General features: G+C 51.7%; 6 protein-coding genes across 6 annotated transcripts; 2 read left to right on the top strand and 4 right to left on the bottom strand.

Annotated features, from left to right (window-relative positions):
* Positions 1-827: 827 nt before the first annotated feature.
* Positions 828-3,937, bottom strand: SCP_0800710 (Glutathione transporter 1; the record flags this gene model as incomplete). Its single annotated transcript, XM_027760666.1, has 15 exons — positions 828-843; positions 904-1,096; positions 1,155-1,387; positions 1,443-1,531; positions 1,585-1,714; positions 1,771-1,914; positions 1,976-2,039; positions 2,098-2,184; positions 2,238-2,682; positions 2,734-3,069; positions 3,130-3,216; positions 3,269-3,430; positions 3,508-3,677; positions 3,734-3,796; positions 3,862-3,937. 15 exons carry the CDS (start codon positions 3,935-3,937, stop codon positions 828-830), a joined length of 2,295 nt encoding a protein of 764 aa, XP_027616467.1.
* Positions 3,938-5,915: 1,978 nt separating this feature from the next.
* On the top strand, positions 5,916-6,300 carry SCP_0800720 (Protein kish; the record flags this gene model as incomplete). Its single annotated transcript, XM_027760667.1, has 4 exons — positions 5,916-5,918; positions 5,978-6,087; positions 6,146-6,180; positions 6,233-6,300. 4 exons carry the CDS (start codon positions 5,916-5,918, stop codon positions 6,298-6,300), a joined length of 216 nt encoding a protein of 71 aa, XP_027616468.1.
* Positions 6,301-7,408: 1,108 nt separating this feature from the next.
* Positions 7,409-11,855, bottom strand: SCP_0800730 (Structural maintenance of chromosomes protein; the record flags this gene model as incomplete). The annotated part of the gene is made up of 16 exons (XM_027760668.1): positions 7,409-7,751; positions 7,801-7,953; positions 8,008-8,145; positions 8,197-8,337; positions 8,391-8,632; positions 8,687-8,802; positions 8,859-8,952; positions 9,011-9,175; positions 9,238-9,687; positions 9,752-10,042; positions 10,094-10,558; positions 10,608-11,177; positions 11,237-11,374; positions 11,431-11,580; positions 11,638-11,777; positions 11,828-11,855. The coding sequence occupies 16 exons, from the start codon at positions 11,853-11,855 to the stop codon at positions 7,409-7,411; spliced, it is 3,624 nt and encodes a 1,207-aa protein (XP_027616469.1).
* Positions 11,856-12,074: 219 nt separating this feature from the next.
* On the top strand, positions 12,075-15,902 carry SCP_0800740 (hypothetical protein; the record flags this gene model as incomplete). The annotated part of the gene is made up of 15 exons (XM_027760669.1): positions 12,075-12,185; positions 12,236-12,293; positions 12,343-12,390; positions 12,443-12,523; positions 12,576-12,651; positions 12,703-12,718; positions 12,775-12,781; positions 12,846-12,855; positions 12,921-13,071; positions 13,128-13,161; positions 13,225-13,516; positions 13,576-13,624; positions 13,692-15,588; positions 15,632-15,823; positions 15,886-15,902. 15 exons carry the CDS (start codon positions 12,075-12,077, stop codon positions 15,900-15,902), a joined length of 3,039 nt encoding a protein of 1,012 aa, XP_027616470.1.
* Positions 15,903-18,110: 2,208 nt separating this feature from the next.
* SCP_0800750 (hypothetical protein) lies at positions 18,111-18,836 on the bottom strand (the record flags this gene model as incomplete). Its single annotated transcript, XM_027760670.1, has 1 exon — positions 18,111-18,836. One exon carries the CDS (start codon positions 18,834-18,836, stop codon positions 18,111-18,113), a length of 726 nt encoding a protein of 241 aa, XP_027616471.1.
* A 1,054-nt stretch (positions 18,837-19,890) lies between these two features.
* SCP_0800760 (hypothetical protein) lies at positions 19,891-21,417 on the bottom strand (the record flags this gene model as incomplete). Its single annotated transcript, XM_027760671.1, has 1 exon — positions 19,891-21,417. The coding sequence occupies one exon, from the start codon at positions 21,415-21,417 to the stop codon at positions 19,891-19,893; it is 1,527 nt and encodes a 508-aa protein (XP_027616472.1).
* Between the last annotated feature and the right edge of the window lie 39 nt (positions 21,418-21,456).

The raw sequence follows: 21,456 nt of genomic DNA on the forward strand, positions 1-21,456 counted from the left end.
TAAAGGAGATGGCACTCACCAACTGCGCATATACAACCTGAAGCACAACAACTTTACGCTAATCTCAGGCAAAATTGTCCGGTGTAGTTAATGTGACCAAGGGGACCTTGTCCAGCGGACCAGCGCCCAATCGCCAATATACCTTGTCAATCGAAAAGCAACACAGCGCCTCAAGGGGGATGTCAACACCCAGAACTTATGTAGTTACGTGCTGTTTAGATCCTTGTGCAGTGCGTATGCATGACAATATTTGTCGTATCCAAGCCTATGCATTTCCTGGTTCGGCAAGACGCGACTGGAGCCCTTCTGGCCCCAAGTTGGGAAGCTTGCCTGTGTGGCGTGAGAATTTGGCAGTCGTTTATATCTCGTATCTTAAGCGTTATCCCCCTTGGCTACAAACTCGTTGTAGTCGGCCCTACTGTAGCTGAGCTCGAGCTTCTTCTCAACAGACAATGATATCAGAATTCAGGACAGGACAGTGTACTCGAAAGGCCGCCAGGTGGCGGCAGAACTTGCTCGGAGCCTACTAGTAGCGGACAGAATTGCCGCAAAACAAATAGCGCACAACAAATGTGTGAGATTAAGGACGTGTTTACTTTCGGTTCGGGAGATACGCGCAAGCTAAAGACGACAGGCGGGTATAATCTATATTACTTCAAGCTATTACAGCAAACAAGTCCCGGACGCTCCTTGGAATATTGTACAGAAACCTCTACTACTATATCTAACAACACTTTCCTCGAGGCGGCGTCACCGCGCACGCGGTCAAAAGAAATACAAATACATAACTACATTTATGCCAAGATGTCATGTGGACTCGGATGCTTCTACCAAGTTTTTGGCCTACGATCAGTAGATCATCAGCACAAGTTTGCTCCCACACGTATACGATGGAAGACGTACCCGAAGGTCGCGTTCCCGGAGACGGTGAGGTACGGCAGCGCCTTCCCGTCTGCGGTATTGAGGAACACGGTGTTACCCCACCACTTCTGGATAGTATTCAGGCCGATCGTACCGTCCGCGGGGTACTGCAGGCAGAAGAAGATGATAATGACCGACACAGCAAGGCCAGAGTCCATTGCAGCGGACAAAATATCTGGACGGACATCATCAGCTTCTGAATGTGGGTTGAGGCAACAGAACACAGCACATACAATTGTACTTCGTCCACCACGAGAAGTGGCGCCGGCGGATGACGTAGTTGAAGATGAAACCAACAATCGCCCAGGGAGCGTAGTTGAGCGCGGATGCCGGCGGAATGTAGGCTGTGCCGTTAAATATGACCGGGAAGTTCACGTACTTGAAGAAAGAGTTCGGCCATTTGCGCGACAAGACATATGAAATCAGTGGGCACACCGCGCCCACCAGGAAGAAAAACAAAAGGCCGCTGTAGTACAGTCGAATTAAACACTGAGGCTAATATTTCGAGTGAATATACGCACTAGTAGATCTGACCCTTGGAAAACTGGCGTGCAGGGCCGATGACACCCCAGATAATGGACGCCGTGCCAAACACTTCGGTTGAGGGACACTGAAACGGCCATCCACATAAAATCCACAACAGCAAGATATTGATCTACTCACAATGAAGCCGTCCTTCTGATTTGGCGAGCACATGTCAGTGATGTTGGTGAACATCCACGCCTGCACACCGAGCTGCACGGTTCCAGCGATGACACTGGCAATGATCTGCGCCCAGAACATCTCACGGGGACTAGGGAGAACGTACGTCAACGCGCAGTCAATGGTCACGGTGAAATGGCGACGAACGGAATCTTCATATAATGGCCGAGCTTCATGTCAGAAGTGAACTGGAGAGCCTGGTACATCGTGATATACCCCCAAGTCTTGAACATCATCATAGCGATCGGCCTGCCCGGGAGAGCATAACCGATGATGAGCTCGGTGATGACACTGGGGACAGAGGGTATTAATGAACGGATTGAAGAACAACTAAGAAGGTGCGAGAGCTTACTTGAGACCGATCTGCTGATTGGTGATAGCCTGAATCATACCTATTGGAATGGTATATACAAAAGCTATGTGACACCAATAGGTCTGTCAGCTGACGGGGTCAGGGAGAAGGAAGTAGCTCACAGATGATCAAGGCCAAAACGAGAGCCCAGACCGGGAACTGCGTCTTCCAGACTTCAATGGAAACAACGCCGAAGATGAACATGGTAACTACATTGATGCATCAGTATCAGGACACCTCGAACCTAGAGTAAAGCGCTTACCCAAGATGACGCTGTACCACCACTCCGGCACGGGGGTGTAGCGGGACATCAGACGAGCGTGAATATCCGGCTGCTCTGAGAGCGAACGGCGAGACTGAACCCAGATCTGCTTACGGAAATACAGCAATGTATGCACTATGGTCGACGTGATCGATGCGAAGGAAAGACCGTACGACATTGCGAACGTCGCGGAGAGGAAAAGCGGGGAATACGCCTTGTACATCTCCTCGTTCAGCGTTGAATCTGGGTTGATAATCCTGGTGACGTTGTAGGATGCGCCAGTATTGTCGAATGACGTGCGCGACGAAATCGGCAAGTACTTGGCGTACCAGGTGTTCGTATAGTAGAAGATCGGTGTGAGAATCCAGAAAAAGAATACGAAGCCGACCGCAACGTTCGCCTCAGCCCACCATGGCGTAGCCAGTGGAGAGCCGATGTAAGCGATCTATAATTGCCATATCAGCCGGTGCGTAGTCCATCGGCGATCGCGACGTACCTGGCTCCAATCGAAGGTAATGAGCGACATGCCAAGACCAGATTCATAGCCGAAGAGTTGATTGACGACAATGTTATCTGGGACGATCCAGCAGACCCAGCTGAAGTAGCTGAGTGCCTGGAATATGTAGCCGGGTAAGAAGTACCAGCAGACAGCGCCGATGAATGCGTATGTGAAGAAGCGCTCGCGGGAGAGACCACCGCGTGTACCAATACCGGCGTATTGCTGCGAGTGGAGAGTATTGAAAAGAGCGCAAGTGACTAAATTAGTTGGCCAGATCATGGATGGTGGGGCGACCAAGAAACGGCGGCAGATACCGCCAATAGAAAAACCGATCTGTCGTGCGCACACTCGTCAAGAAAAATAATTCGAGATGCTTCACATGACCATACTTACAAGCTGGGTGGACATGACTACCATCCACTGGTACCCGAAGTTGTAGATCTGGTTGTAATATACACGCTGTACAGCAATGATATCCGTCTGTGGAAAACTGTCGGTGCCACATTTCGCCAGTTAAAAAGGTGAATCTCACAGCGTAAGCAGAGCTATAACCGACAGTCGCCATGATTGTTATCAAGACATGCTCTTTGACGCAGAAAGGACCAGGATTGATGGATACACCAAAAATCTTGACCCTCGGTACAATTCGAGCCCAGAGGACACAGAGAGGGAACGACAACAATTGAGCGACTATCTGTTTCTTAAGTTAGCCCCGTCATATCAATTCAAATGGAGGCAGAACGAAAACGAGGTATTGACAAATATACGTACACCTGTGACAGTGACCGAGGGATAACGAAAGAAGAAGAATTGGTTCATTCCTGGAATGATTACTGACCACACGATCCCGATGCACCACGCCCGGAAAGTGCCCACAGGCATGTCGGGATCGTCGGTGTTGGCCACAGCTGAGCGGACCTCAGGGTATGGCGAGTCGTCTTCTGAATTGCCAGCAGGTCAGAGAGTTAGAACAATCAACGGAACTATCCCTACTAACCAAGGATAATGGCATCCTTGTCGATGTTTGGATCATCGAACTCAGCTACTGGTACCGTAACGACTGCAGTCAACGGCGCCTCGAGCGTCAAAATAGGCAAGTCTGCAGGATCGCGGGGAGAATCTTACTCTGCCTCTCAACGTCGAACTTTTCGTTCGAGCTGCTGCCTGAAGACAGCTTCTCCTCTCGTACGTAAAAGGACATGGCGGTCGCCCGTTGTGCGAGTGGAGGGAAGGCTGGTCGAAATCTTCAAGCAGCGTGTATATATCCGTCCCAGAGAGGCAGGGAGAAGGGGTATCCGGGGTATCACCTGCCACTTATCAGCAGCGGACGTGACGTCTCGAGGCACCATCACATCCATATGCTCCCAGAACTTCCCTGCGATAACCAAAGACGCTTTGTCAGCCATCCCGTGCACTCTGTACGCCAGTGCTGCAGAATCTTCATTGCACCGGAATACCCACAATTCGCTCTAACTCTCTGTACCGCACGGACGCAACTGTCTCCCGGACTCGAGGCGGTGAATGCTACTGTACCGCTCGCCTCGGTTTGCCGGAGACAGGTACTTATTTTTGCTACTCATTTAACTCGCAATTCCAATGATTGCACTGCCACCACATGCACGATCCTTGAAGGCAGCGCAGGGGACGATTGGAAGAACCCATCCTATTGGGCAAACTGCAGTAAGTAGCTCTATCAGAACACTGCGTATGAGAAGTCCGAAAAGTGTGGGAGCATCTACGAAGGATGGGCTTGGTAGCGGCGCCCACTACTGCTACTAGTACTGGTGTAGTGGCTTCCTCAGGAGCCGACATGTGCTTGAATCTTCCAAGTGTATCTCCTAGGGTCATGGTCATCACGAGTATCGTGTTACGGAGCGAGCGACGTGAAGCGCCCTCTCGCCTGAAATAGCTGTCTTGATACTATGCCTGACCGTAGTAGACAAACAAGAAGCTGAAGTCCTCACCATCAATTTCATGCTTTTCTATTGCAATTCTTTTTTGAGCACCCCCCAGAATTGGATTTCGCCTGCGAAAGGCCGTTCAGGTACTCGGAGAAGGTCCGCTAGTGTACCTAAGTAATCGTAAACTGTCAATTGTAGGACCGCTGTACGTCCATCTGTCAAAAACCAACCTTCCATGAGTATGCGCTTCCTGATCGAGGTAAGTTGCAGTGAATTTGAGTCAGGGGGTAACTGCACAGTCAAATAGCAGGGTTGTGGCACCCCGACGTCAATGAAAGGATGTGCTTGACGGACTGAAATCAGCTCGCACACATGACAACTTGGAAAATAGACGGAGGGGGGACGGAGATAACAAGAAGAGAAGCATAGCAACCGTTTATCAGCAGAATTCGAACACATACTTAGAGCTCATCGGCATTCTCAGAGGCCCTCGAGCTCTATGAAACGAAGTGAACGCTGAGCCCATCCGCGGCGAACGAACTTGCGAAGCTCCCCTCAACTCACGAGGTAAGTTAACGATGCATGTGGCTTGCGGAGATCTCTCCCAGAATCCATGTGCTCGCGCGGTTCTCCAATAATTGACGGGTGTTGGACTCCTCGATTTCGCCAGTGTGTAGCCACCGGGGGAAGGTAGCACGCCGAGCGACAGATGTTTTGGGGAAACGAAACACCCAACTCCGTGCTCTCAGTGGCTAGCGCGTTTAAGGATGGACGCGCAGACCCCGGGGAGCCCTGGCTGTGGGAGGGCTACATGTGCAGCACACAGTCAATGCTAACAATTCGTCGCATCGATCTGGCGTTGAACGTTGAGTATGCAGGCATGTGGCGGTTTCCGCTCGATCGCGGTTCCGCTGAGATCATGTCCATTGCGCTGTGACTGATATATTTTACTTCCTGCTCAGATCGTGGACACTGTCCGCATCAGAGAAGCTGCACGACGAGGTTGGAGGAGACTCACTGCAACTGTTAAACGTAACGGTCCTTTGTAAAAAATCAGAGTAATCCGCTGGAAGTTGGAACAAACTCTATCATGCAGTTCGCATGTCACATCGATGCATACGAGTCGTCTATGAGCAAAATTGTTAGGAAGATTGCATCTACGTGCGAAGCACGGATTCCTCGGAAGGTTCCGATTACGTAATTGCAATGGGAACGCGTTCCACGTGTGCATCATCTTCCCTGGGACCACGACCGTTGCAGCGAGCACACCAAGGAAGTATGGTACGCCGTATGCTCCTCTATAGCATGTGTGCGACTGATTTTTGTCCCGGTGCTGGTAGTCTGCGTTGTTCAACTTCCAGTCTCTCCTCCTCGTCATCCTCCTCACAATATGCACCTGCACATACGTGCGCGCGGTGGCGCCGCGCCTCATTGATAGGAACAAGGAAGGGTGCGCCTGAAGACCTTGCGTTCGCGTTACTGGCTTACATCGTCTATCGAATCCCTAGGTTCCTCGGGCTCTTCTGGATGTCCGCGCGGATAGGTATGCAGCGCCTTCAAGTATGCATTGACACTCTAATCCCTTCTCTGCGCAGGAGAGCGCCTCTCGCCATATGTCGCGCTAGCATGCGTCGCCATGGCAGTCACCATACTCATACAATGAGCCACTACGCACCACATGGAAACATGGTCTTGAACCTTTAGAACTAACGCGCGCGCGCGCGTTGCTCGCCGCGGAGCGCTCGTCATTGCAGGTGTAGTGTCGGAGTGTGTCCACTTCGTCGTATGCACCATGGACGTTCATGTTATCACGCTTGGCCCGCAGTTTTGGCTGAGCGACAGCTCCTACTGGCTGTACTGGGCGTAGGACCAATGACATTGCTTTGCGATATGCGTGACTTATTGTTCGCACCTCAAGGATGTACTACAGCGGATTTCCGGCCTTTTCTGCCCACGCGACTGTGCTCGCTGTGAACGCCGGTGTAGTCTGTGCACTCGCCATTAGGTGCGCGTACTATCGCCGTCCGTTATGATAGCAGATAATGTTGCTGCGGTCATCATATATCAGTCCTTGATGGTCGGCCGAGGCGACCCATCACTTGCTCATTGTTATCATACGCCCTCTTCTGTCAGAAAAAAATGATAACTCGATCGAACTCCGTATGCTGCGCCTTCAATTTGCAACTGGTTAGATGTCTCAACTCAACCTGTCTTCCTAAAATTAGTATTCACGCAATCAGTGTCATTGACGGCCCCTCCGGGCTTTGATTGGTCTCCGCGCCGCTGCCCCGATTATTTCCTACCAAGCCCGACCACGAAGTTTCTGCAACTTTTCCCCCGTTGCTCTCAAATGCTATCGGTGTTCTCACTTGCATCAGCACGGCATCCGAGAGATAACATCGGCGCTGTCCTCGTCTCCACATGCATCGCACATCGAACCTTGCTGCTAGTGCGTCTTTTAGTACTCGGGCCCAGAATATAGTTCGTCTGCATGAGCGTCCGACGATATTATGCTACCGGCATCAGGTCCCATCCATCGCCTTGGTCTGAACAAACCCGAAATATTGACGGCGAACATTGTCTGAAGAATTTCGATATCAATGTTTCCACTGGAGCTGCTATTAGGATATCACGCCGAGAGGCGCACATATTACCAAGGTCCGCAACGTACCGCCCTAAGGATACAGAAACAGCTCACGATACACAGAAACCAAAGCGGAATTATTACAGTCAGCCGAGCGATAGCACAACATAGCAATAAAAATACGGGTCTACGAGTTCGACATCGTCGCACGCGGGCGCCGCGAGCGCGGCTCGCCGCCGTCGTTCTCCTTGTCCGTCGCGTACAGCGTGGACGTGGACCGCTGTGCAGTGCGCTCGACAATGGACGTGCCATCCCGGAAGCGCGTGCGGAAGAGCACGTTCGCGTTGGTAAAGAGCCCCTCCTTGAGTGAGACGACGATGAACTGCGAGCCCTTGAACCGTGTGCGGAGGAGCTGCCCGATGTGCTGCGTGTGCGAGAGGTCCAGGGCGGCGTCGATCTCGTCGAGGATGTACATCGGCGCTGGTTTGAACTGAAGCAGCGACATAATTAATGAGAGTGCGATGAGTGATCTACAGAACCAGGTCAATACCTCCCGACAAGTGATGCTTGGGTACTTACCGTTGACCCCCACTTAGTTCCGTCAAGCTCTGCTTCCAGACACTGCCCAACTGGACTTTGACCTCGAGACCTTGTGTGAGATCCTGACCCTCGGGTGGTTGCAGCTTGGCAAAATTGCCTGGCAGCAACTCCGCAAATATGCCGCCAAAGTCCCTGCAATGTTTCGGTAAGCTGTCGACGGCAGTGACCGACTGGGAGAGTATTCACCCATTGACTTTCGTCCACGTCTTCTCTAGCGCATCGCGCTTGTAACGGTCCAGCTCCTCGATCGTCTGTTCGATCTTCTCCTTGTCCTTGAGCACGGTTCCGAGCATTTTCTTGAGCGATGCTTCCTTTTTCTCGACTCTGTAGATGACGCATGAGCTCACAGTTGCAAGACTTTGAAGGGTCTCTTACGTGTCAATCATGTTGATGACCTTGGGGTTCACCTTCTTCTTCATCCCCTTCTGCTGCGCTTCCAGGTCCCGAGCCTTCTCCTTCAGCAGGGCCACATCCACCGCCGTGAAGTCGTATTGAGAGCCCCTCTTACCGAACGACCTATTGACAAAGTTGATTGCCTGCTAATATTCGCCGACGCACAGGATACTCACTCTTGCTCATCCAATATCCAATCGTACTGCTTCTCCAAATTCGCCACGAGATTGTTTGCCTGCGACTTCTCCTTCGCAAGCGTCTGGACATCGTGCTCGAGCTTCTTGATCTCGAGGTCGGCATCGGAAATGGCCTGCTTCTTCTCCTTGATAACCAGCCCGAGTTCCTTGAGCTCATTGTCGAAGCCGGTGAGGGTCGCCCGTTCATCCTGAAGTTTCCGCTCAGCCTTTGCAAAGGCTGCCTGAGTGAAGGTCCAGTCAGTTTTACGCCCGATGTAGCACATTTCTGAACAAACCTCGTTCGTTACTAGCTGTTCCTTCAGTTTACCGAGCTCCTTCCGCAGCTTCTCGACACTAGCGCGTGCCTCCGCCAAAGTCTCGGTTGCGGTTTCGATGTCCTTCTCGAGCTGTTCTGCAGCCACACATTTCAGTGCATCGACCGTTGTTGAGTTGTGCCGACAAACACACCTAATTCGAGAGTGGCAGTCTGAAGCTCCTTCTGTTTGGTCTTAACCACGACGGCATGCTTCTGCAGCGATGCCTTCTGCTTGGACACACCAGCCTGTAATGCAAATCTAAGGCATCAGCATAAGTATTTGTGAGACTAGATGCTCTCGCACCTTGAGCTCGTCGATCTTGCCTTCCTTGTTGTTCTTGAACTCGTCCATGTCCTTCTCAAGCTTCCCAATCTCAGCAGTTGCATCCTTCTGCTTCTGCTGTGCCGTCTCGAGAGCAGTCTGCAGTTCGGTGATGGTCTGCTTCACTTTGTCGACCTCTGTGCCAATCTGTAAGCATAGTCCGTCAGCCGCTGGTTACTCTAAGCTTGAAGTCGAAACGAATAATCGACCCTTGCGGCGTTGCTACCTCCAACCTGCTCTTCCAGCAAATGCATCTCGTGCTCCTTGATCTCCAACTCCCTCGCCATCTTCTTCCACCTCTCTCGGCCGTTCCGATCTCGCTGCTCAGTCTGCTCAAGCTCTTGCAGCCGACCCTGGGCTTCGCACAGTTTCCTTTCGGAGTCTAGCAGTTCTTGAACTCGAATAAGCACCCCATTACCACTGGGTGCAGAGCCACCGCTCAGTGTGCCAGATGGATCGTAGACGTCCCCGTCAAGCGTAACAGACTTCACGCCTACTTGCGGTGAAAAGGTCACAAGTTTCGCGGACTCAGGGTCGTCGCAGATGAGTGTATTGCCAAAGACGTAGGCCATTGCATTGGCCACCTCTTCCGGGTACACGACCAAAGAGAGCGCCAGCCGGGCCTTGCCTGGCGCAAGCCGTGAAGCAGCTTGTATTTTCTGCAATAATTCATAAGACAATTTGCACAGGTCCGAGGAAGGAGGGAAGCGAGCTATTCCTTACTTGCGCAGAGATCTTGAATGCATCGATCTTATTTAGCGGTATAATGGTCACCCGCTTCTTAAGCTTGCCGTTACTGAGCAGGTCTTTGCCAACCTGCTCGTTCTGCACTACGACATTGTACAACTTGCCTCCGGCAGTGATTTCCAAGGCGGTTGATTTGTTGTAATCCGCGGCTGGGAGGGAAACCAAGGAAGCCACGAGTCCCTTCACATTGGACCGATTAAAATTGGCGTGAGGCAAGGAGTAGTCGAAGTTGAGGAAGGACAGTCGTTGTTTGATCGCGTCACGCTCCTACAGACATTCATCAGTAGTCCCCATAAAGATTCAGAAAGTCATCGATACCTCGGTCAGATGCCTAACTTCTGCTTTCCCGGTGCGGAGCGCATTCTCGCCATCGCGTTCCTTCTCCACATTCCAGCCGGTCTCTGCAACTTTTCTTTGAAAGGTTTCTATCTCTGCTTTCATGTTTTGTAGCTTCTTCTGACTGTCGCCAGCCTCCCGCTCAACCTCCTTCCACCTAACCTGGAGCGCTTTGAGCTCTTTCTGGTTCATTGCGAGCTTTACACGGCTTTGCTCTTCTTCTGTACTAGCTTGCTGCAGTCGAACCTTGGCATCCGCAAGTCGACCCATGTAACCTCCACCGGTATGACTGGCACCACTTGATGAAAGACCTGTCAAAAGTGTCTGGAGAAGTTCTTCAGCATTCGTGAGTGCCGTTTGCAGCGCCGTGTGTTTGTCTTTCACAGCGCCGTGAGAAGTTGTGAGTTCATCGACTTGAGCGCGCTTCTGCTCCAATGTTTCTTGCAGCTGGGGGACGATGAGAAGTTGCGACCGATTCACAGTAGGATAGACGCACCTCCTTAAGCTCGTTCTCCTTCCCGTCAGCCTTTCCATCCTCGTCTGAGATGGTACCCGTCTTGATCTCCACCTGCGTGCGGATCTTCACGAGCACCTTCTCCAGCTCCCCGACTTCATCCTCCAGCTTCTTGAATTTGCCACCCTTTCGCAGCTCTTTCTCTCGCTGAGCCTGGACCTCCTCTGCCCGCCTTTCAGCCGCCTCGATCTCTTTGCCGCATTTCTTCTTGCCCTTCCGCAAATCAGTCATCGCCTTCTCCGTCGCCGCAATTTCCGCCTCCTTTTTCGCCACTCGTTCCCGTCCCTCTGTCCACTCCCACGCCCGCAGCACACGGCCAATGCGTTCCAACTCGGAACATGCCTTCTGGTATTGGAGGAACGACCGCTTCTCCTCGCGCAGGGTGTCAAGTTTTGGGGTAATCTCTTCCTCGAGAAGGGAAGTGATCTCCTGCACACGCTTCTCCTTCTTGCCCATCGTCTTCTTCGCCTTGTCTTTGCGCTCCTCAAACATACGCGTCCCTGCAGCCTCTTCCACCATTCCAAGAATCTCTTGAGGGCGCATGTTAAGAACCTGAAGGAGCACACAGATTAGCGACGAGATGCAAATACGAATTAATACAGAACGCTCGCCTTTGTGATCCGCCCTTGCATGATCAGGAAGTTGGGGTTGTTGATGTTCAGTTGTACGCTCTGAAACAACGTCTGTATCGTATGTTGCTGCGACTTGTGCCCGTTTAAAAGGTACTTTGAGACATTAGGAAGCGCAATCTGGCAAGTCACTCCTAAGTCACAGTGCTGCGCGACGGGTGCTTGGCGAGATATACCTGGCGAGTAACAGTGATCTGCTTACAATTCTCCAGTCCAACTGGGCTGGTTGCGCGATCCGAGTTGTCGAACACGATGGTGACGCTAGCTTTGGTGATTCCTGCTTGTCCGCGTTTGTAGATGAGGTCTTGTTGGTTCTGGGCTCGCATCTGGTGATACACGACTGTTCATGAGACATAACGCGTGTTTCGTGGCATAAGACATACCGAAGACATATTTGTGATACCTAGCACGAAGCATATCGCGTCGAGAATGTTGGATTTGCCCGAACCGTTGAGACCAGTGATTGCGTTGAAGGATGAATCCCACCCGGTGATTTGTGTGCGGACAGGATACGATTTAAATCCTGATTACATGTCAGAAACAAAAACTGGGAGGCTATATATTGCGCTTCACCTTCGAGGACAAGTTCTTCTATGCGCATGGTTGTGTTGTTGAACGCGACGTGAACGACGCGCGTGTGGCACGTCGCGTTCGACACGTGCCATTCAATCTCCGCTCGAAATTGAAAATCGGGCGCTTTGCACGCCAAAGCCACTCGAGTCGGTCGGTGCTCTGCCTTGCTTGCTTCCTTCTCATTGTTCACCCACTTACTCCCTTCCTTTCTGTCTACTGTGATCGCGTTATAATCAAGTACTGCCTAATGCTGTCCGACTTCGACTCCGATCTCACCGAGCTATCTTCCGACGAGGAGGAGTATATCCCGGCCTCGCAGAAGAAAAGGGCTCCAGCAAAGGCCAAGAATGACTACAAGGTGCGTATCTTCTACCCTTTGTGTCCGAGCAGAGTCGAAACTCTCTACAGATCCAGAATGCTCTTAGACCACCTCGCACCACTTCTTACACCGCCAAAAGTCTATATGGTATGGTGGCCACATAGTCGTCCGAACAAAGCAATCTCACCTCGTACAGACCAGATAATTGATAACTCCATTCGATTAGATCCCGAATATCAGCGAGGTACGCGCCCTTTTGTCGTGTGATGGTGTCATGTCCCTACCCAGCTATACAGAGGTTGTTTGGTCAGAGTCGAAACAGGTAGGCTTGATCGACTCCATTCTTAGAAATTACTATATACCCCCTATCATCTTCGGTAAGTTCGAATCCTGGCTTCGTGATTACTATCATTACGAATTCCTTGCCAGCTGTGAATTCTCAAGATGATGGGACTGAGACCCGCGTATGTATTGATGGCAAGCAACGTTTGACCTCCATACAGTTGTGAGTGCCTAGGCTGTGTATCGTGAGCCGTACTGAATTCTATTCGCGCAGGTTCATGGATGGTCTGGTAAGTGCCACTCTTTGAATGTTGAAGTACAGCATACTGACAATGCCTAATCTCAGATTTGTCGTGAGTATTTTTGATTATGACTGTTCTTCATAAAACTTGAGTCAGCCTCATTATTTGTCTGCAGATAAAGACTCGTGAGTATATCCTGTCGCATCACGCCTTCCTACGTCTTTTTTTTCAACTCTCGTGAATAACTCAGATGCACGAACAAGAAATATTGGTACAGAAATGGCCCTGGACCAAAACGAGCACTGTTGCCGAAGCAATATATGCAGACATTTGCTAATAAACAGATCGTTTGCGTCGAATATGACGGGCTGAATGATGATCAAGAACGAGAGATTTTCCAGGTGATTCCCGTGATTGTCAGTTTGATCGATCCTCGAGGCTCACTGATGTTCTGCAGCGGGTCCAGCTAGGTGTAGCGTTGACCCCGGCAGGTTTGATCAATTTGTCAAATTTAGCAGCGTGATGTTTGACGTGCTGATGTCAAATTGCTTTAGAACGAATGCAAGCGATTACCGGTCCATTGCCCACTCTCATTCGAGAAATTCAGTCGAAGCTACTTGGTGAAGGAGGTTTCGGCAACGACTTGGATTGGGGTCGAGCTCGAGGCCGAGACTTTCAATGTCTGGCTTCAGTTGTCTTCCTCATCGATGCTCATCCAACTACCAAATTTCCGGGGGCCCAACAATTGGAGAAGTGGCTACAGTCGAACGCGCCTGTGCCCGAGAAGTTCCGTAACGACGTGATGGACAGTTTCAAGATCTTTGTGGCCCTTGTCAAAGATAAGAGGTGCAGCGCGGCTTTTCAGAAACCAGTCCGCGTCTCTCCTATCGAATTCACCATGATAGGTGTCCTCATATACCTGAATCGGACGAAGTTTTCTCTGATGCAGCTGTCGTCTGCGATCCGGAAGATGAGGACCGATGTCCGCGCTAAACACGTAGATGTTCGTGCGAACGGGAAGGTCACCAAGACCATGTTCGACTTCATCACGAAGGGTCTCAAGCTCTTAGATTTGAAGACTGAAGATGATGATGTTGTGGCTGCTACGGCAATTAGGTCGTCTGTGTCAGCACCTCGGAAGATGCAGAAAAGGAAGAGAATTGAATCAAGCAGTGATTCGGAAGACGACAAGCCACTGAAAAAGCTATCTCCGAAATCGTCGACCAGCCGTGTGGCGACTTCCAAGTCTCAGGCGCGCCATACTGCGGTGAAGAAACCAGCTGCGAAAGTATCAGCGTCTTCCAAGGCAACCACTGCGAAGTCAGCTTCAAGCAGTAAAATGCCCGTTAAAACATCTCCCTCGGCGAAGCCTCAGAAGGTAGCCACCTCAACCACTACTGTGCGAACGATCACTACTGCGCGAACGACCACTACTGCGACCACTACTGCTCGTGCTCGAACGACTGTTTCTCAGGCTCAAGCTCGTACTCAACCTGCACAAAGTCCTTCCTCCCCTGCGGTGCGAACACGTGAACAAGCCACAGGTAGCCCACTGGATCACCTACGTCTCACAGCAGCTTCACCGAGGCAATCTGCCGCATCGGCTTCGACCTTATCATCATCATGCCTTCCTCACAGCAAATCCCCGACCACTCTCGCCCCCTTACCTACTTCAGCCCCCAATACTCCGGTTCAAGCGCAGTTGCCGATGAAGCGCGAGCCTGATTCCAAGAGTGTAGAATTACCGAGAGGCACCGGGAATGCCTCTCCTGGACCGTCACCGGCTCATCGGCTCGCTCCTCTTTGGGAGGCAAAAGCTAGTCTTGGTACCAGTGCTGCTACTACACGAACACCCGAGGCTGAGAATGGGACCGCTGCCGCTACTAGTGCAGGTCATCTTGCCAACAATGTTCTGGATGGGCTACCCCCAATCAGGTCTGATCGGCCGCGATTGGCATCCATCGACACGAGCTTTGTTGCAGCACAGCAGTTGCAGAGGCAGCCCACAGAGCGATCTGAGCTAGCGACGCCTGTCGTTCCTCCGGTCCAGACCATTGATCAGGCTTCCATTGAGCAGATTTTGGCCATGCATGGTATCGGGCAGGCAGAGCAGGCACCCATTCCACCGCAGCTTCCTCGTCTGCAGCCGAATGGAGCCAATCAGCCTCCACAGCAAGTTGCTTCTCCCCAATCCTCGCAGATTCTGGCATCATCATTCAGTGCTATGACTGACGGGATGAAACAAGTACGACCTCCACATCTATCTGTTGACGGTCAGGCAGTCCAGGCATCATTGGTCCCGCCGTCAGTCGCGATGAACAGGAACGGCACACAAATTCCTGCTACTTCTCCGACCGATCCGAGTTATTCGCCACCGCCACCACCACCTCCCCAATTGGCACCACCTGCACCTCCCGATGCAGTACCTCCTCCTCTCCCCCATCCGACTTCGCCACCGCCACCCGCACCTCCTGTTCTCTCTCTTACAGATACACAGGCGACCAATGTTGGCGTCGGGAAGCCTCTTCTTCCTCCTCCCGAGTTGCCGGGACTGGCAACAGGGTCAACCATTCCAGCGAAAAGGGCGAACCCATTCGTATATAAGACTGAGCCCCGATCTCCATCCTTGACGGCCTCTTCTTCGAGCCCACGACTTAGCAAGCCCGATACGCTATCACTGGTAAATGGCCGTTCTCGGTCTGGTGCCAACAGCGCTTCGCCGTCGTTACCCACGGCGTCTACTGGGCCGCGAGGTACACCTTCCTCTACTCAGTCCGGACCGCCGATGACTGCACCTCTCGGTCCTCACGCACCACTCGACTCTCATCGAATGTCGACGGGCAGTTCCTTCGTTGAACGTCCGCGTGATCCACGCTTTGGCCGTTCCTCATTTGCCTACGGCGAGAATGAGAGAGACCGTATGCGCCACCGGGACACCGACATGGACAGAGGCTGGGACAGAGACCGGAATAGAGATTGGGACAGAGACTGGGACAGAGATAGAGGCAGGAAATGGGACAGGGATAGAGATTATCGTGGATACTGGGACGAGAGAGATTGCAGTCGAGACCGATGGCGAAGACGGGACTATAGTAGGGACAGCTCCCGGGAACGGATGCGAACCAGGTATTGATATTATTGCTAATCTGCGAGGTCAGTGCTGCATACTCGGCGAGTGATGGTGATTGCTGATGTGTGCATTGTCATTCCTCTAGAGTCTAGCATGCTCTGACGGTTACCTGTGTCATGGATCCACCTACCTAAGGTGAATTTGTCCAAGCCTCTCGTGCAAAATGCTTTGCCGCGGTCGTAGTCGTCTCGTCTTTTTTGAACTCCATACTCGGAGAAGATGTTATCAAGAGTTGAATGTTGGGCCTGAGGGCTGCTGACTTGTATGCGTATACGCCTGTCGTTGAAGCACAGTGACGGTCCCGGAGTCGACTCTTTCGTTTTCTACCATAAGTACTCATGTTTATTGTATGTATGGTATACCTCTATAAGCAATACTTCCATGCAAACCTTGTACTCAGTAAAGTATGTATATGGTTCCGCAACGCCGCCACTTGATTTCCGTGGCTGAATACTTACACCACAAAAGAGGGCGAAGGCGTTCATAACCAACTTGAAAAGTCGGCGGGCCGTACACAACGAACTTACTGAAGATTCCGCTGACATCTGGACTATTATCTACATAGAGCGATCCAATCCTTTTCTGACTTGAGACGGGTCGCATGCCGTGGCTATGTCGACAGAAGCTCTGTCGACGAAGACGTTCTCCATCTATTGCTCTCATTTCTGCTACGGCGTAGAAGACCGTTGGCATGCCGTCACATAGCAAGGAAACAACAGGAAAATAGTTATGTAAGACCGAGGTTTGTTCTTTCCAATCTTCACCTGAAGATAGTCACTGGACTCACCCACATTGATCGATGATCAATCGTAGAATGTTGAACTGCTGGACGACCCAGCTGAGACACTGCCATTGCGGCGGCATGGGAAAGATGCACGGAGGATCTGAAAGAACACGACGACGCATCAGTGAGAGCTTGGACTTGGAAGGAAGAGATTGATACACTTCTCGTGTTTGTGAGTACGGCGTGGCGCGCCAATTCGTTGAGTGCGAGTGCACTATTATCGAAGTACAAACACTGTCTGGATAAGTGACCCCGTTATAATTACTGGCAGAACTGACCTTTAGTTTCTCAGGCGCCGGACCTCTTCTCTGGAGTGCTCACTGCATTCAATGTCCAGTCGTATCAGTTGTTGCAACCATCCCCAAGCCCCGATCCAACGATTCAGCTGCCATCTCAGGCTTGCACAGCTGCGCAGGTGAACAGCTTATCATTCAATGCGGGGACAATCAACTCTACGCAATCCCCCATGCCTTCTGCCGCGGCTGCAAGCCTGCAAGCGCAGTCGGTCTCACCGTCATATGAACACATTATGGTTTTGCAGCTTATCTGCCGTGTCAATCAGCATATCAGTGAAACGGTCGCTGAACCAATACAATTTACGTGGTCTGATTTGTATTCTTGTGAGGAAGATGATGCCTATACGGATGATCGCGGTTATTATGGTGGCTGATTGAGAATGACGTTTGCGTCTCGATGAGTTGCTACCTGCTTTGCTATCGTTTTGCTCTGATCTTGTAATTGTGGCCGTATGTAGACATCGCTAGTCCCTTCACTGCCAGTGCGGATCCACTGTGATCATTGACAGTTGGTGTACTTTCCTTAACTTGCTTCTTTGCCTAATGTGGGTATCATGCTCGTCACTGTGCTTTGCAGTATGTTGATTATAGAGTATGATTATGAGTCATGCGCGACTTGGAAAGAACAGGCTGAAGACCTACATAGAGAAGCCTCGAATTTCACCTGAAACAAAACAGCCAAATTTCAGGACAAACTCATGAGTATTGCATGTCCGACGTCGTAGCACGGACATACAACAGAGGATTCCGGTTCACCGACACTTGGTACAGGCTGTCATTTGCACCAGTCGCTCATCACCTACGAGCTGGGACCCACTATGTGTGCGCATCGCAGAGCCATTCAGCGTATCGTCCGTTTCAGACCTCCGGGCTATTTCGCATTGCACGACTGCCCGATGGCCCTCGAAGGCTATTGCAACTGAACGGCAAGGATTCTACCCCAGGCAGATTATAAAGCAAGCAAAAGGCTCCAGGTACAGGTACATCTCGATGAAACAGACAGAGAAGTTAGAACGAGTGAACGATAGAGACAACGGATACCTGGGTCATGTGGGTAACGGACTGACGGACGAAAAATGCTGTACTGCCGTCCTCTCTGCCGGTGCTCTGTCTCGCCTTCTCCACGCGCGAAGGGGACTGATAGAGACCCACGATCAGATACTCCAGTTGCTCATGGTCAAGGATCATCCGAACTGGAAACACTGACCATAACCGCACTAGCTATAGCAGCTATGCAACTCCCTGGTAGTCTTCCAACGCCCGATCAATTTGCTCCTCTTCGTCGTACGAGCATATGGCGAGCTTTATGACCTCCCGCCACATACGCCCTATAGGCCCAACACATATAAGCGCCTTGACGTACTCCCAGTAATCCGGGTACCACCCCGCCATCTCCCAGTCCAGAACCGCTGCTACCCTTCCCGGATCGCACGGATCGACGAGGATCTGGGTGGGGTTGAAGTCGGCGTGCGTAAACACGATTTTGTGGCCGTTGCGCTGCCTCGGGACCCTACGCGCGATCTCGGGCGGCAGGCCGTACGTGGCGGCCGCGTAGAGGTAGTCGTGGAACTCCTCTTCAGACGTGAAAGGCCCGAAAGTCTTCATGCTGGAAATGCGATGATCGAAGCAAGGTCCACCAGAGCACGACCCGATAAGAGGAGGGTCGGGAGGTGCGAGAGATCGCAGCTGATGCAGGTAGTCCGTCAGCTGTGCGACGACGCACTTGCGCTGCCCGTCGGACATTCGGGGCCACGCGAGGTCGAGCTGTTCTCCCGGGACGAATTCCATGACGAGGTACCCGAATGGATCTTCGACGTATGCATTTAAAACAGCTGGAACGGGAATTTGCGTTCGGGCCCTGACGAAGTTCATGGCTTCCGCTTCGCGGAATACTGTGCGGGCATGTGTCCGTTTCATGAGGGTCAAGCTATCAATGCGTTGAATTTGTTTCGCCATGTTGGGCGTAAGCGGGAGGGAGGACTCGGACAGGCGGACGAAGAGGGAGAGGACTGGCGTATGAAGAGATCCAAGGTGCGACTTCCAATCCCGTGTTAAGTGACTACTAACGTTACGGTACGAAGGTCATCGCAAACTTGTTTATCTCGCATCTGCCAGTGATCGAGTCCGAGCTCCCGCTCTCAAACCGTTAAATTCGCGAACATCCGTTATTTAAATAATACCAGCAAACATTCATAGAAGGGCAGCATTCAACCACCGGGAGCATGGACCTGCACAGCTGAGATAACCAATCGCAGATTGCTTGTAGAAATGCTCTTCTTGGCCGCCAGGCCCAAAGCTTGCGCACTCGAACCGCGATCATGTGACTATGTATGTGCAGCAAAGCAGCAGGATCTTGGTCGAGAAGGTACGCAATTCAGGTCTCGAAGTCCTCGCAAGCCCGTCAGATCTGATTTCGCGTCATAGTGGTTGGTTGCAGCCTCCCAGTGTGGCTCAACGAGACCGCGAGAGCTGCAGCAAGGTAATTTTTATTGTTCACGCGTCGGGGTGCTCTCAAACATGCACATTATAGTGAATAGTTTTTCGAATCATATCAGAGTGCGAGAAGCAACGGGGTGACCAAGTCAGGTCGGAACGGCAAAGCCGACTGAGCGCAGCGGGTACGGCTGGAGGGCAGACAGACCGGAGAGTGTCCTTGCAGTGACACGGAGGTCAGTGGATGCACCAGGACAGTGAGTCTCTATTATATTCATACCTTGCAGTGACACGGAGGTCACTGCAACAGCTGTAAGTAATGGTACATGTAAATAGGAAAAGGGAGACGTACGTGGATGCACCAGGACAGTGAGTCTCTGGGGCATCCGACGACCAACGGTAAGGTATATACGACGATCAGCCTCGCCGGCTACGGCTAGCGATAGCGCCGAGGTGTTGAGTAGATACGGGTGAAAAAGGACAAACCGAACCGGGTATAATGCATGTTCTGAGGAACGTGCCAGGTCATCTCCTCGGACTCCTGAGCTCCTCGGACTACAGATTGCGACACTCCCCCTCAAACCTTTGTGAGTCCCATGGACGAAGCGAAGTGTTTGCTCTTCATCGAGGGCAAGGCCTTCGTCAGGATGTCTGCTGTCATATCCTCTGTAGGACAGTATGAGAGTGAAATTTTGCCATCAGCGATGGCGTAGTGAATAAAATGGAACCGGATATCAATGTGTTTCGTCCGCGCATGAAAGCGATCATCTTTCGACAGTGCGATGGCAGACTGGTTGTCAGAGCGGAGAGGAATAGGAACTTCAGGGTTGCCAAATAATTCAATGATGAAAGAACGCAGCCACAGCGCTTCTTTGCTGGCATGCGTGAGTGCGACGTATTCGGCCTCAGTTGTGGATAAGGTAACAAGGTCTTGACGCTTTGAGGACCAGGAGACAGCACCGCCATTGAGCATAAAGACATAGCCGGAAACGGGGCGACGTCCCTCCGTGCTCATACCATCGGCGTCGGAATAGCCGACAACGTCGTTGTCCTCCGAGCCGCCCAGAACGAGCCACAGGTCCGCGGTACCTTTGAGGTACTGGTAAACGTGCTTCAAAGCATTCCAATGCATGATTCCTGGGTTGCGACTGAATTGTGCAAGCTGTCCGACAGTAAAAGTGATATCGGGACGAGTAGCAACGGAAACATACTGTAAAGCTCCGAGTGCCTCAAGATAAGGCTTGTCACGCATGACAGCATACTCTGCCGTGGTGACAGGGCATTGGTCAACAGACAGGTGGACATGAGTATCCATGGGCTGTGAGAGCTGCTTTGCATCTGCAAAGCCATACCGAGCAATGATTGACTCGATGTACGCACGCTGCGAAAGTGCGATAGTATGCTTCTCGAGATTTCGGCGGATCTCGATACCGAGCAGCCAGTGAAGTTCGCCGTTGTCCGTAATCTCCAATTTCGACTTAATCATCTCCTTGAGGTGGAGTAAGTTTGCTAGGAGTGAGCATACCAGGGTCATATCGTCAACATGGAGGAATATGATGGAGATCTCGCCATCAGGGTGACGATGATAGAAGACGGCATGATCATGCTCGAGGCGCACCAGTTTGAAGCCCTCGAGAATCTCGCGGAGTCGGATATACCAGCGCCGGCCCGACTGTTTGAGTCCATAGATCGTGACAAGTAGTAAAAGGAGTTGTCCAGCGTCGATGCCGTCAAGTTCGATGTCAGGAGGCGGCCGCATATAAATTTTCTCGTCGTCGCGCAGCTTGCCGTACAGGTAAGCGCTCTTGACATCGACTTGATGGGTGTACCAGCCATTGCGAGCGGCGACGGAAAGAATAACACGCACAGACGCGAGTTTGCAAACCGCGGCAAACGTATCATCCGAAAAATAATCGATACCTTCTACTTGCGTGAATCCTTGGGCGACTAAGCGCGCGCGGTAGCCTGTGACTTCTCCGCGCGCATCGCGCTTCATCCGAAAAACCCATTTTGAGCTGACAACGTTATGGCCTGACGAGCACGGCAGCGGGTCTACATAGACCCAACTATTTCTTGCCTCTAGATGGCGGATTTCGTCGTACATCGCTTCCTGCCATTTCGGCCAATCCGGACGGCGCTTCGC

This window comes from Sparassis crispa, assembly GCF_003851025.1.
Source record: "Sparassis crispa DNA, contig_000007F, whole genome shotgun sequence".
In the NCBI taxonomy this organism is placed as follows: domain Eukaryota; kingdom Fungi; phylum Basidiomycota; class Agaricomycetes; order Polyporales; family Sparassidaceae; genus Sparassis; species Sparassis crispa.